This window comes from Cyclopterus lumpus, chromosome 15, assembly GCF_009769545.1.
Source record: "Cyclopterus lumpus isolate fCycLum1 chromosome 15, fCycLum1.pri, whole genome shotgun sequence".
Taxonomy (NCBI): domain Eukaryota; kingdom Metazoa; phylum Chordata; class Actinopteri; order Perciformes; family Cyclopteridae; genus Cyclopterus; species Cyclopterus lumpus.
The window spans coordinates 16,987,090-17,003,389 of record NC_046980.1 but is presented as its reverse complement, the minus strand read 5'-3'; the positions used below and the strand labels follow the sequence as shown (position 1 = coordinate 17,003,389).

Below are 16,300 nucleotides of genomic sequence, written 5' to 3'. Positions count from 1 at the left end.
GCAGGATTTGGAAAAACCTGGCCACTCTTCATGGAAATATGTTGCAAACGCTTGTAGATGAGAACTTGATATGGCTACATTTTCCCTTGTATAAAATATTCACAGACAAGAGCTGAATTTGAAGTTACAGGAAAAAAACTAAACACAAGAGCTTGTAGAAAAAAAGAGTGAACTTGGATGTTGAAATGATCACTAGTAGAAAGTATTCACACTAAAATGGGAAGAGTCACAGGGAACATGTGTTGTAGCAGGTGAACCAATTAGAAATCTATAGAAATGCCATATCAGATACAATCAATGTGTTTATGATTACATGTGGAGCACAACGTGTTAACCAGACCGATGAATTCAACTTCAAAACGTAACAACAAACTAATTTTTCACTTTAAATGCATGATGTTTACAAAGTAAGTGAGTAGTTGTTTTTAATAATTGTCAATTCAGTATTATACAAAAAAGAATCTGGGTTATTATTTTTGCCATAATCGGGCAGCGATTCCTTATTTCCCATGGAACATCAGTTCCGCCTGTACGATATTATATTATTATAAAGACAAATATTATCCTTCTTTTCATTTCATTTTTATTTATTTAGTGATTAATTATGAATCATTTAAATACGATTAGCTCGTATGAAAGTGTGTTTTTAGGAAACCCATTTCTGTTCCATTGGCATCTGCCATAAACGGATACAATTATGGGAATTATGGGAACAGTCTGACTTTCTGGCAAATTAATTGGATCACATAAAAAAGAGAAAAGAAGAGAGTAGCTGCATATCTCAAGAAGAAAGACATGCACACACAACTTGTTTCAACTAGACACAGTGGTGGAATAAATCAATCAATCCGCCATTAATCAATAAATAATCAGTCACGATGTTGTCCCAGGGGATGTTATTGAAGACATCTTACTATATTACCAAAAGCAAAATTAAGCTATCTTGGTTCAATGTGTCCACGCAGTGAATTACGCTCTGACTGCCAGTAGTTAGGGATTCACTGTTGCAGACCATTGGGAATATCAATAACAATTCAAGCAAAAGATATACGCTATAGATTATATGCTACCACCAGTGAGGCCATGTGCGGTACATATATGTGTCTTATTTTACAGCACAAACATACAGTATGTTATGGATTCAATTAAAAACTGCCCCAGATCTGCATTATTCCAACAACGCTAGATTATTAAACTTTTCTTGAGGAGCATTACACATTGCTGTCAATCAGCCTCCTCTTTTTTCCAACCCCCCCTCCTCCAACGGGGAGGGAATCATTTATTCATGACGCCCGCCATCTACAACCAGTAGTTCTGACAGATTCTGATTCACGGGAATGAGGCGATATTATTAGACGCACAACTATGCCCTGATGGGGCAACATTTACATTCCCAAATTGAAATCTCACACCCGCAGCTCTCTCTCTCTCTCTCTCTCTCTCTCTCATTTCCATAGCAGCTACAGTGTGTCAGCCTGCAGAGGTTATAGCTGTCACTTTTTGCAAACATTTGCAGAACACAGCTGTGTGACATTGTGGATCTGGCTGATGACACATTCAGTAGAAGGTCGGCTACTAGACAGAACGCATAATTACACACAAAGTGATGGAAATACCGGGTATATCGTGGTGTTTCATAAGGCCTTTTGAGCCCTGCTGCGGTAACACGGCAGAATCACCATGCCGGTGTTTGTCATTCAGTTATTACTGAACCATTACTGACAGGCATTCCTTCTATAAGAGGATTGTGAATATGCTCACTGGTCTGATGATGAGATTCTTGGAAACCACTCAATCATCTGATGTAACCTGATGCAACACCGTGTATGGAACAAATGTCAGGATGTCAGCTAAGTGAATGCAGTTGCTCTAAATTCATTCTACTTTCGCATTGCACACGGTCGGGAGACGGATTTGAAGAATGTAACAATGGGTGCATCAGAGGCAGAGATATCCTAACTTTTTATTCCCTAGTGTGGGTTAAGTAAAAAAATAAAATAATAATAAAAGCTGGATCCTACGTCGTTCATAATGCAACTCAAAAGCACCTTTTGTTCGACATACCTAGTAAATGTGCTCATCTTTTCAACTCCATGTCCCAGTTTGCATTACAGGATTTCTGGTATTGACTAGAGGTACAGAGCTCCCCCATGTAGACCGAGTCCTGGCTGCCCTTTGCTGCATGACATCCCCCCTCACTACCTCCCTTTCCTGTCATCCTCCAGCTGGACTAATAAAGGCCTAAATATATATATATATATATATATATATATATATATATATATATATATATATTTATATATCCTAAATTTTTATCCTAAGATTTTAAACTCAAAGAAAACAGTTCCATGCAGCCAACAGTGATTGCAGGTGGAAACAAGTGAGTACTTTGTTATTCCTCTTTATCCCCAATGGGACACGGGGGCGCACTGAGGTTTTTACAAACAAGTGAGTGCTGGAAGAATTATGCATGTGTCATTCTGGGAAAAGTGACATGAATATGATAACTAGCATGAATATTGTAAACTGAAGGAAGCTTTTTATTAAGCCGATGGATTAAGTGACATTTAGCTTATTTCTCTGGCCTCTAGAGCTCCATTGTTGTATTTAAAAACATTACTGTGCAACACTGTAGCAATGTGTTGACTTTTTGCTTCATAACCATGAGCATTGTGCTTTATTTCATATAAATGTATTGCACATCCTCCTCCTGCTTTCATTGATGCACACTGAAAAATGAATCCACAGCTGAAATATAGGAAGCAGCACTTTTCCAAACCTCTTTAAACATGAAATTGGGTATTTGTGAGTTGCAAAGTGTCGATAGTTGGTTTTAGATCTTTTCATGAAAAAATCTACAACTGTATTCTTAAATATCGCAGGGAACAAATGATTTGGTCCTTTAAAACATCTGGCACCATCCCGCTGTGAGGAGCGGTCCTCTTCAGAAGGATAACATGTAGTCGTCGTGGCATTTCCAATATGTGTGACTGACAAGCAAGATGCAGCAATCTAAGAAAGCAGAAAGCAGAGCGTTCATAACAAAAGAAAATAGAATAAACTCTATAAAAAGTTATATTTCTATTCAGCGGAATCACCAAAAAAAAACTCAAACAAACCCTGACACCTGTGAAGGTGTACAAGCAGCTTATATTTCCAATCTCAGCAATGAGGATTTAAAAAATGTTGTTGTTGCCATAAAAGAATATTCATGAAATATCTATTGGAGTGCTCCAAAACAACACAACACGCGTAAAGCGCAGCTCCCGTGATAAATAATCCAAAGCTTGCAGACGATGAGGGATCCATTCTGACACTGACACTGTGGGCGTAGAAATCAATCCAGTCAACCTAGAGATGGAAGAAATGAGAGCTGCAGAGGCCTTTTGATTATTGTAAGACTTAAAGTCAGCTCTGGGAAAGCCACGTCATACGTTGCCGCTGTTTATCAAACCAGAAATGCATTTGCATCACATTTTCCTGCACTGGTAGCTGCTTTGGAGGGAACGTTAGCAGAGGCACCGGGTCCCACAGACCTTCAAGAAATTTGACATTAGGATGAATAGCTGCATTTTTCAGGAAGACACAATTCAATCTGAACAACACATAATTGATTGAATTGCAGCTGTCAAGAGCTTCAGTGAGTCAACAAAGCTGTCTGGGACAGATAGCCTCTGTCCACCGGGCTGCACTTCCCTTTATGGAGCAGAAGAAGAAGAAACTGATGATACAGGATTGAGATAGCGCATAGCAACCGGCCTGTGAGTGCTCAGTCAAGGTTCCTCAAAAGGGGAATTGTGTAATAAGCAGCTGCGCCTCACAGGCCTGCACCATTCAGCATGGAGTTGCAAAAGTATCACTTGTGTTGAAAAATAAACACACATGCATCTGGTTATTACTATTACATATACTGCAGATGATGATGATGATGATGATGGCTCCTGTTTTGCAATAGCAGAGCCATGTGTGCATAAAGTAAATGTTTTGGAGCCTGATCAGAAATGAGACATCATTGTGTATGAAGAACTACGCAAACGTACAAACAGCTTTTTGTTTAGTCACATCTTGGTTTACAAGTACAGCCATGAGCTCAGCAGGTGGTGCTCATCTCTAGAGAAAGGTTCCCCCCCTCGCATCAAAAGAATGTCCAGTTCATCCGTCATCTTTAACCGCTTTCGACTGTGTGAGGAAGATGGAGAACCCGTAGAGAACCCACGGCGACACACAGTAGGGCTGTCTAGCCCTTGGTGCTTAGAGGCGACAGCGCCTGCATGTTCCGTTCAAAACAAGGAAAACTATATGAGCCTCGACGCCACACGGAGACGGGACAGTTTGTTAGACAAGTCCACAGGTTATCTTTTCAAAATGTGTTTTTTATTCAATAGATGAAAAGAAAGGTCTGCAGCAGCACAGCATCCACCCACACATATAATTAAGTCCCTAATAATGTGTGTGTGAAAAGCTGTGTTGAATCTGAACCAGACAGATACAGAACGGTCTGCAATAAACCAAAACATCAGAGTATTCATAACAGCATTAGCACTGCTTTGTATATAATGCCAGCATGTTGCATAACAAGTAGACAATTGGGTTGCAGAGGTCTTTTCTACAGGATTGGCACTCTGGAGGCTTAATGATTGAGGATCTCCAGATCGCACATCAGACACTGGAGACATCTTATGTTAAACAGGCACTTCAGAAGAAAACACCCAGCATTCACTGGGCTCTAGATAAACTATTTGCATTTGGTGGCAATACATAAAGAATACATTTATATGCACTGCAGTGAACATCAAACAGAAGGCTTTCCAGCTTTGTTGCCATCTTGTTCATTTGTTATCTTCAGAATGCAGACAGGAAACCAGCGTAACAAGTAAGTTCATTTTTGAATTTATTTATTCCACTGACTGAACAGCTACACTTCGGATACAAAAATGTGGAAATGTGTACTTTGTTAAGCAACACTTGAAAGATGCCGTCTAGCACAAAAAAAAAAGAGAAAGGCAACATTTGCTGAATGCGGCCAACGCCGTCTGCCAGCATCAACCAGCTCAAGTCTGAGTATTAATCCTGACTTGTGACATGAATGTAACATACCAGTATGCGTGTTGCGTATATATCTGCATCTGTGTATGAGCAAAGCATGTGTGTTAGCGGGGTGTGCCGTGCTAGTGTGCGAGTCACATAGCAGTGAACCGTGGATGAGGTCAGTGGATTTGGCTCGAGTGTGGCTCCATCCTGGACTCGGCTGTGGCTTCGGGCTCTCGATGCATTTTGCTGAGGTGCTTGACGAGGCTCTCCAGTTGAGGGTTTCCCCCAAACTCCCCGATGAGGCGGTAGACCTCTGCCTCCAGGTCCCGCAGAGTCTGACGGGTGTAGGCAAACGAGCCTACCTTCTCCAGGTAGTCCACACAGTATCGCTTGATGTCCATGTTCTCCGTGCGCTGCCTCAGGATGTTCTGCACTTGGGTGCTCTCTGGTTGCGACCATATGGCGTGAATTGTGGGGAACGAGAACTTGCCCTCAGTCAGGTCCTCACAGAAGCTCTTGTTCTCGCTGTATTCATGGGAGCTCAGGTTAGCGTAGTCGTCGCGGATCTGGAAGAACAGGCCCAGCGTGTCCAGGAGGGGTTTCAAGTCCTGTTTCCAATCTGAGAAGAGCTGCATCAAGCCCACCGCCAGACCGAAGAGCCCTCCAGTTTTCTGCAGCACCATGTTGCGGTACTCCTGCTCAGTGGGACAGGTGTAGGTGTCCCTCCAGTGGATGTCCAGGCCCTGACCACGGTGTAACTCCAGCAGCTGCCGGGTAAACACTTGGACAGCCTCAGGGTGCCCCAGGGTCAGCACCTTCTCCAACCCCAGGAAGTAGACATAGTTGGCGGAGTTGATAACGGAGGGAATGCCATAGATGCTGTGGGCCACCGGGAAGCCACGCCGCAGCTTGGAGCTGTCCTCGATGTCGTCTATGAGCAAGCTGGCGTTGTGCAGCATTTCAGTCACCTGGATGATCCCCTGAACATGAAAAACAAATCGGATCATTGCACTATACATTATTAGAGAGGAAAAAAAACTAGTTTGAGACTTATTGTGCAATCAGCTTTTCCATTTCATAGTGATTCATGCCTTCATGTTGTGCTGTACAAACTTTTAGGAATGATGATGCGTATGCTGATAAAACTTAATGTCGCTACTCTTGACGAGTAAGACAGACAGTAACAGGTTCTCTGGGTGCTCTGTGCAGATGATGCATTACAACTTGCATCCAGCAGAGGGTGCCATGTCTACACTCCGGCCTGCACCGTTCTGCGATAGTCTTTGTCAGCAGACAAAATTGTTGCTGCTGAAACAAAGCAGGCAGTCAGTCGGAGAGAATGAAGAGTTCAGCAAAGATAAATTCGGACTGGAGCTGTTTCAGATTCAGAGATTGGCAGGACTGCGGTCGATTCGATCCGGTCTGCTCTCGAACTTGGATGCCGTGCCCAGGAGAGAGGGGCGGTGGCCAGATGACTTCAGAGGAAATGTATTCACATAGTTAAGAAATGACAGGTGACAATACTGAGCACTTTCCCCTCCTCTAAAGAGAGAACGAAGTTGTCCAAAAAGCTTTATTACATTATGACCCTCAAGGGCCACATGGACAATTAACAAATTGGGAAACAGCCATGGTCCTCTGTCCACCAGCAGGATGCCATTTTCAATATACAAAATGGCTTTGTTTCAGGTCTATGTTTGACACAAAACAGCCGGGGTCGCCATCAGGTGTTTGCAGTCTTGATCGGGCTGTGCGGCCTGCTGTAGTGCTCTGCTGATTGAACAGACAAGTGGTGTGGCCTGGTAATGGAAGCTGCTGGTACGGGGCTGGGGAGCACAAAGAGAGACTCAGTGGGTCAGGCAGATGGCCAAGGCTGGGCCAGTTGAGCAGTTTATCCGCCAAATACAACCTTTTCTTCGGCAGGGTCCCGACACTCGCTCACCCTGCAACCTCAGTGAGCCACTTACAAGAGAGGGGGGTTGTGGGTAAAGCTACAATGAATGCACACATGGGGGACAAAATGGAATATTGCCAAAAATGGCTCATTGCAAACAGTGGTCTCTATGAATTTCAATTTCCCCTCAGGAAAAGGGCACAAACAAGGGCACAATCAAGGCGAGATTTGAAGCCTCAGATAAATACAGCGGTTATCAAATACAAACAGCAGCACTTTTCAAGTTTGAGAGTCTCTCAGTAAAAGAAATTGTCAGACTGTCGCTGTATAATGCCGCCATTTAAGTGCTGAGTGTCTTCACAGCTCCGCAAGACTTCATTGATTATCACCAGAGGAAACTGATGCACAAACTCACTGTTTGCCAAAGCTACAATCAGTGACCCATTAAGAATGACGGGACTCCTTCACAACAAACAAGTGCACCGAGTCCAATATATCGAGGGCGAATAACTCAGAAACAGACGAGGCAGTAATGTGCGCGCATGAACCTGCCTCAGTCAGGTATACCCTCACAGTGGTTAGCACCGACAGTCATCCCTCTTAGTAAGACTGCGGGGCTGTTGAAGTCCAGCCAAGGTTTTGACATGGTCATCCCTCATGATCACATGACCCGCCTACTGGATTGTGTCATTCAGAAATGCGTTGTTATTCATCGAGAACAAATGGAGCTAAATGTGGCAGGTGTCCTACCAGTTTTTGTTAAATGCTCAAGAACCCACAGTATAAACTTAACCTGGGATTTATGTTTGTTTTATTTTTATTATCTTGTTTGTTGATGCCGTGTCCCTGTTTTGTCTTAATCAACTGCCGTATATAGTTGTTGGTGCTGCGTGGTGAAGCTGAAGATCATTTTAACGATTATCGAGCCCGTAATTAACTAACTTACAATATGAGGTTTACCTGCTATGTTTTATAAAAGTGGTTGGTTACCTCACCTGAAACAAACACCACCTTCACGGTCCCCTTTTATTTTTATATATTTATTTTATATATATTTATTCTTTTATTTTTATGGGGACCGTGAAGGTGGTGTTTATATATATATATATATATATATATATATATATATATATATATATATATATATATATATATATATAAGGTTAGGGTTAGGGGTTAGGGTTAACCCACACACACACATGCGGTACAAATGTATAACAAATGTTTAGTCTGATCCAGGTTTTACTGCCGGACAGTCTACTGTTGACACAACTTCTTATCTGCTTTGTGTAATAATAACTGTTACAGCACAGGTTGTATCCAGTTATTTGACCACTTTAGAAAGGGATAACTTGTATCATACTATCCAGCAGTTATGAGTTGCTCCATTTCATATTTGAAATGCTGACCTACAATCAAGTCCCTGGTTATTTTGTCATAAAGGTAGCTACATTAGAGTCACTCTTCGTACATCACATTAAAACCTTTAAGAATGCTCTGTCTGTTTCAAAAGGTACCATTTCAGATACCAATATCTACATTTGATAAATTGGACCAACTGTTTTTCTCGAAATGTCAAAGAATCTGACCTAAACTTTACATCTTTCTCTAAACTGCTGTGGGATCTGGCAGATACACGATGGCTTGACATGCCAATGCCAGCCAGGTCTCTTTTTGTGAGACATAATCAGCAGTGCTGTGTTTCTTTAACTCACAGATCCGCTGTTACAATGCTGACTAAAAACACTGGTTTATATACTCCAGGTCCTTCATATGAACTTCAAAATATGCTCTACCTCTAAATGTAATAAAGTACTCAATCACATTATAATGTACACTGTAAGATGAGTTATTGTCAAAGCATGCTTTGTGAGGGGTTGCGACATGCACCTAGTAGCCTTCAGCCGTTTTAATATAAATGAATCCAATCTCAATTGTGGTTTAATTTAAATGTACTTTTGGAAAGGGTATTATTAGTTTTTCTTATGAACCCAAATAATTCATGACAAATGAAAGAAAGATGGGAGGCTGAGATGCAACACGAGATATCAAGGAGGACTGGAATGTAACATGCTCTGAAGCACACTTGGTAACTAGCTCAATTACGTGGGGAGAATTCAGATTATTGCCAGATATTGTCGAACCCCACAGATAATGGTGCCCAACACACACGTTTGGGGAATTGTTGAGCACAAATAGGAAAGCATCCCCACATATTCTGGCAATGCTCTAAAGTAAGACCATTCTGGGAAGAAGTACATTGAGCTCTCAGAGAGGTATTCCACGCTGGTGAGTAAACATCCGAAGAGAGGAAATGCAGCAAATAATTTACTGCAAATCCTGATAACTACAGCAGTGACTGTGAGTAATTATTCTATCAATTGCTTAAATCGTGTGGGCCCAAAAGTGGAGATGGAGCAGATAACAAATTCTCTAAGGTTACAAAAGACTGAACGTGTTAAGAGATGGAGTCATGTTATAAGCTTGTTAATGCAGTGATTACCTCAACCGACCTCGTGGCCCGACTGAAGCATTTATACCTCCAGCTATCCAGACGGGCTTGTTCATGTAGAGATAACACCAACTTACCCATCCCTTAAACCCCTCAACGACAGACAGAAATGTGGATGTAAAGAATTTGCTATGAATCCACTTACTTTTCAATTTCATTTACTACCCATTTATGCAAACTGTAATGGATAATATGATTTCACGGAGAATGCAAATAACAAAACAAAACTACAAGAAGCTCTAAGCCTGAGGCAGCAGACACTCTAATGAATGACACGCGTGTTGGTGGTAAAAGACAGAGGGCAGTATATCAAAGCTAACCTTTCCACGTCGTCACAGAGAACAGAAGGAAGCCAGTCCGCTAAAGGTCACAAGGCCACTCCCAAACCTCCACTAACAGATCTGTACTACACTGTGGTGAAGCGCATGTGGGGGATTGATTACAAAATAATAATTGTCATATGACTGAGACACTGCTACTGCCTCCATCTATCCGGTTGTTTCCATGGCGGCGACTTCTTGGCAGCAGTGTGCTAATGATGACAAGGAGTGCTCTCAGTCTACATGATGGGTTCAGCGGGAGTTTACAGAGCTGCTACGTAGAGGGGAAGGGGGGGAGACATTTGAAGACATGCTGTATTGGTAGCAGAGTGAAAGCTGTTATTAAATACATACCTACTGATGCAATATGTGAGTATTGTGAGTATTATTACAATATTACTAACACGCACAAGCCTAGTGCAAGGACTGAAACCACTCATCACACAGACTTTTATTGTGCACAGGGAGATGAAATGACCACCGGAGACCTCCGAGCTCTGCTGCAAAACTAGGATTCCTCTGCTTGGGGAGGGTTTATAAAACATTCAGGACAAAAACCTGTTGAAGAGCAAACCTAATGAGACCCGACAGGCTCGGCACTTAGCATTCTGCACTGCAAAAGGCATGTCGATTCAGAAAATACTGTCTCCATCTTTTCATTACTGGACACAGGACGAGTAGTCAGCCCCTACCATTGTAATGCCATCAGTATAATAAAGGTCAATGGCCTGATCTCCCCGAGGAGACACTGGTGTGGATGCTGCTCAATAAAACCAAAAGATCCTAAATGGCTCATTTGAAATTAATCTGACTGAGGAAACACAGGAATGCCAATCAGGTCATTGTCTGTAAATGCACTTCAATATGTCTGTTAGAATCTAACCAGACAGCATCCAAGAATGTGTTACAACCACACTAATGGGTGGAGGAGTATGTTAATCCTTTGCTTACAGTTATGGGACACATGAAGCTGAAAAGAAAAGTAGTCTCAGTGGGTACAGGGATTATGTTTTAACATACAGGAGTGCACAAACAAACAATCCTTAAATGCTGCACAAAATTCCCTCCTCACTACTATTTACCCCAACATCTGGAATACGCTGTTCAGTAAAAAAATAATTTTCATTCAACAAGCTGAAACTGAATACTGATTTTAAGGCTTTCTTCAAAGCTAGACAGATCCTTATACTCAAACCATGTGTTACATGCATTTTTATCATGTAATCATATAAGAATACAATGAACAAGATCTGCTGGTAACTAGCCCCATTATACCTACTGGATACCCCTGGATTAGAAATGACAGCCTGATATCATTTTTTAATGCAGTGATGACCATCAATTTGGCGTTTTCCTTTTTCGATCAAACCTAATGTGACTCTGGGAACCTGAGCGTGAGCTCTCAAACAGCAGCTGAAGTGTTTTCAGTCAATTTGGCCACACACATTTTGGCAGTTAAGCTTTACACAAACAGATTTTTAAAATAATTTTGCACAAATAATTATGTTAGTTATGGACATGATAAACTTTCAAACCATACCAATATTATAAACAGCCGTTCACAGTCAAGGCAAAAACCATCATGACTAGAAGCAATCGGCAACTCTTTAAAAGCAGAAGTGAGATTTCCTATAATCTGGAAATATTCTGTCTCCCATCTTCTTGGGTTCATGAAAACCTATTTTGTTACATCACATACTATTGTTTGTATTGTAACAAACAATGACATTGTTGGCTGGCATCATTTTACTTTTGTTTTTTATTTCTTATAAACATAGTTTTATAGGGACGCACCGATCTGGTATTTGTGACAATGGGGACAATATATTCAATTCAATTTATATACACCAACTCTTCCTCGATCTGCATCACGGCCAACAAGTCTGACAGACGTCAAAATAAGTCTCTAAAACATCCACTGCTGCCGTTATAGATTATATTTTGCTTTTTTAAATGTACATATAATCTGTCACTGTCCAGATGAATCATAGACACTGTATATTCAGTATATAGACATATTTGTATGTACAGACTGCACATAGTCATTCACCCTATGTGTATCCATTCAGTATTTATTTCTTTGCACTATTAATTTTTGTGTAAATACACAGTGAGACAAAACCTTGAATGTGCATGCATACTTCACCAAATAAAGCTTATCCAACTTCAACAATTCATAAATCAGCAGAGGGAAAAGTGCAGATCCAACAAATTTAGAAAGGGGTGATTGCATTCCACTTGATACTGCATTAACAACCTGTATAAAATCATAGATGCTCAAAGCTCTACAAGCAGGCTTTACGTTTACATTCAGTTAGAAACATTAAAAAATAACTCTCATATTCAGAAAGAGCACACCACCAATTCACGTTCCTAGACCCGTCTATAACAATAAACATCAAACTACTCTGAATATTAAGAGGCTTGAAATGGCTGATTTCTCACCTGCAGTTTGTCATCTGGAACATTCAACCAGTGGTTAAATGCTTGTGATAGTTTGGTCCTCACCTGCTTTCCTGCGGGAAAACAAAAGTTGAAGTTTTAATAGTCAAAGACATGTGTACTGGAGTATGGAAAGGAAAAGTAAGTGCTTCCTTCACAATGATTATTGTTGCAAGTCATCAGCTCATTCTACTTACTTTCCTTACTTACATTGATTGAGTGCTTGTCATTTTAAAATGCACACTATGTTGAAGTATATATTAACACAGCTGGTGGGTGGTACATAATTCCCAGAGAAGCCAAACAAAACGAGTGAAAAAGAAAAACGACATTGTTTTAGAACCAGTGTTTTATTGTCAAAATGTCTGCCACTATAACTACAGGCAATCAGCCCTCTGCAAGAGACAATGAGACTTAAACAAGCCTCATACAGATTGTAAACATATTTGAATCCCACCTATTGCAGGCAGTTATCTAAAAGGTTTAGATAAAGATGAACTCTGTATTTATTATACATGCAGAGCCAACTCTGTGTGAAACGTGTAGGTTGACCCGGGGCACGCAACTCAACTAGAGTAACTGAGAAGTCCAAATACAGAAGAAAGGTTCTGTAGCTGCTCTCAGTGAAGCACAGGAAGCTTTATGTTGTTCAAAGACCAAGACCCTGTACTAGAAAGAGAGTTCAACATAACCAGGGTATCTTTGGGTTATCTGGCCTAACTAACCTAACACAATCGCGACCCCACTACACGGACCTAGAAAGCTGGTGATCACCCGACCGATCGCAATCTGGCTGTGAGGGCGTAATAAGGGGGGCAATGTTTGCAGCATATGACCAATCACAAACATGGACATGGACTGTTAGCAGAGCGCCATATTTAGGAGAAAACTAAGAGAAAGCTACAATGTTACACAAATACGAATTTAAACATAATCCAGACTAAAAGCAGCAGTTTAAACTGCTAAATTCAGCAAGAACAAAGACATTCACCTGACTGTGTGAATGTGTAAATTAACAGACTTATAATTTCACTTCCTCAAAAGCACGATAGATCGGAGTATAAGTATGTGTTAATTCTGTTAAGTTAATGTGTTGCTTAGATGTCTTCTTCTGGTGTGGATGACAATAATTTAGCCTTATTCGTTCAGCTCGAACCCCGGCGGTGTAAAAGGGACTATGGGGCGAATAAAAAATGAATATAAAAATATCATTAAAAGCGATAAGGTATTTTGTCATACACACTATAGGAATACCTCCAAGCAAAACATTAATTTAACAGATTACACACATGTAATGAAGTCCGATCTATCATTCTCTAGATGGGCAGTGATATTTTAAATCTATTGATTTACACAGTCTGCCATTTCTAAACTGCATTTGTCAGTTTAAACGGTGTCTTTTAGCCTGAATGATGACTCAAACTTCTTTGTATTTGTGTAACATTATTTAAATATCCAAATACTGAGCTTTGATCGGTCTCGTAGACGGTGCTCACTTATCTGGAACATAACCAGCGCTGGCGAATGTGAGGTGTTCAGCATCTGTTACCATGGTGATCTACCCCAGTAAGAAGTGAACCTCCGTTGAAGGACTGCAAACCCAGAGTTAACCCTGAAGTTACCTTACTTTCCCCAAAATCTGCTTCATAGTAGAGGTACTTATACTTTTTTTTATTTCACAAAAAAATGATTTTAAAACATGCACACAACTATGCACAGCTTGCTGATTTCTGGGTATTAAAATTCAAAGACAGTTCCATTTTATTACCATGAGGTGCCACAAATGTGTGAAATACAGCCTCATATATAAGAAAACTAGATTACTAATATGACAAATGTTAAAAGCCATTGCAAACCAAATCTGCTGTAAAATGGAAACCATACTATTTAAGCATGAACAACACAACCTAAGCTCTTTAAAGAGCCTATATACGATATTCAGAGTATTAATATAGCTTCCAACAAATAGTTGCTATGTAAAGATAGTGTTCCCCTTCAGGTAAACACTGTTAGCTCTGTCAGCACTGTGGCAGCTGTTTGCACTGTTAGTACCGAGTTGCCGGCTCAGCCATCGCCATGTCGAAGCCGTGGGAGCCAATCCCTCGGATCTGAATATCGAATTTAGCACCTTTAACATAGTGAGAACGTATGCGGCTCCCAAATTACTAATTTGTAATACAAGTACTATATTGCTCAGTTGTCGTGATTGTGTTCAAAATGCACCATGTAAAACATAAAGTAGTTTGGTTAAAAACTGAACACATCACAATGGAGGAATTTAATACCTTTTAGGTTCGAGGCTACTTTGACACAGAAGTAAAACACACACACACACTTGAATGAAACTTAGCAGCATCTCCTAATAACACCAGGTATTAGAATTGATCAACACGATGCAAAACTTTCATCTTGCATGCACTGCAGTTTATGTCTGCTGTGTGTACACTGAAGCTGTTCATCATATTGATGATGCTATGTGATTAACAGTGAGTGAGTAGGTCAGGCCTCAGTGTAGCTCTAGGACTCATCACCAGTATATTGCTTTCAATGACCTTTTAGCTGCATGTCTGCATGCCTCCGCGTGTCTTTTCCAACCACTCTGCAGTCACTGACATAGACAAGACTCACCTGGTAGTTGCAACAAGTACTTGTATGGTTCCAGCAGAATTCGCTCAGAGGCGGCTTCCGAGTTGCCATCCATTTCTTCTGGTTTACACAAATCTGTATTGGAGGAAAAAGAACATTAAAAAGTCAACAATCCCACTGGAACCAAACTTAAATATAGCTCTCAACTGACAATATTGCAGAAAGGAGTGTGTTGACATGTCAGGAACAATGTCAGACTTGAAGGGCATCTTGGTGTAAATGACATCAGAGTCATAACTGCAAAATGCTGCTACATACTTAGCAGCGTAATACACAGGAGCCGTTTGGTTATTCATTGGTACGTTATAGTTTTGCCCTTTTATTACACGTTTACACATGATTGAGAAACAAGAAATGCAAAGAAAAATGCCATTTCAACCAAGAGACGGTGCAATAGTCTATTAGCAAGACGTCTTCTCACATAGTATTTACTGAGTCATCATGGCTTGTATAAAGCCAACACCACAGTATGTGGATAGTTACTAGCTTAGTGGTACTGTACTGTCTAACACAGCCCTGAAACTGTTACTTATGTGTACAGTATGTCATCCTTTACATTATTTGATGTTCAGTGGAAAACCAATATATTAAGTAAACACTTGCATCATCTTGTTCCTCACTAGAATTATCATAATCTAGGTCATTTCTCATTTGATGTCAATTTCACCTTTTAAAAAAATCACAAAAAATGTAGTGTAGAGTTAAAAGAGGGACAAGTTAAAAAACAAACAAACAAAAAAAACCATTTAGAGCAAGTTCTCCTATCATGTTGACAATATGCATCCTTTTAGTTGGAAACTTAAGACTAAATTAATTGATTATTGATTTACACAGTGACCCATATTACACACACACAGTGGAGCTTGAGAACTAAAATGCTGCTGTAACATTTAAGGTTAATTCCCTGAATGTCCCCTCTAGAGTTCTTAACTCCACCCACCTTGTCGCCGCCCGTCCGTCTGCCGATACGCCGGTCCTGTTTTCCTGTTAGCCAACCTGCTAGTTAGCTAGCATTAGCAGGCTAACATAAACCACGATTCAGCATTTATTTCTCTCTTTATCAACGCTGGATAACTAAGGCACACGATATGAATATCAAACCCACACTTTCACACCATGTTTAGGTCCATGTGTTACTGGCCGATCACCGGATACTACACTAAGCTAATACCGCTATTACTACGCACCGTACACACTGACGACCTATATATGGTGTCGTTACAGAGCACGCGCAGAGGAGGTGGGCTGCATCGCGCATTGGGTGTTGCAGTTGTATTTCTACATTGCCCGGTAAAAGCTTCCGGCCTGTCACGAAATTGGAGAGAAACACATACGTCTCGCCGGGACAGCCTGTGATGAATATCGAACACACATGTGTCCCCGAGCTGGGGGTTGTAGTTTTTCTCTCCAAACCAGCAGGACAACTTCGTACAGTTTACCGTGGATATTTTTCTC

At 40.8% G+C, this 16,300-nt stretch overlaps 1 protein-coding gene across 1 annotated transcript; it reads right to left on the bottom strand.

Moving 5' to 3' along the window:
* Nucleotides 1–4,874: 4,874 nt before the first annotated feature.
* ggps1 (geranylgeranyl diphosphate synthase 1) lies at nt 4,875–16,208 on the bottom strand. Its single transcript, XM_034552642.1, has 4 exons — nt 15,786–16,208; nt 14,828–14,920; nt 12,203–12,273; nt 4,875–6,011 (listed from the first exon to the last, which is right to left on the bottom strand). Exons 2-4 carry the CDS (start codon nt 14,898–14,900, stop codon nt 5,208–5,210), a joined length of 948 nt encoding a protein of 315 aa, XP_034408533.1. The 5' UTR covers nt 14,901–14,920; nt 15,786–16,208; the 3' UTR covers nt 4,875–5,207.
* Nucleotides 16,209–16,300: the final 92 nt, after the last annotated feature.

Coding starts and splice junctions, on each gene's coding strand:
- ggps1 (XM_034552642.1), bottom strand. CDS start 14,900: ATGGATGGCAACTCGGAAGCCGCCTCTGAGCGAATTCTGCTGGAACCA. Junction 12,274..14,827: donor GTACTTGTTGCAACTACCAG/GTGAGTCTTGTC, acceptor GTTTTCCCGCAG/GAAAGCAGGTGAGGACCAAA. Junction 6,012..12,202: donor TTCCAGATGACAAACTGCAG/GTGAGAAATCAG, acceptor TTTCATGTTCAG/GGGATCATCCAGGTGACTGA.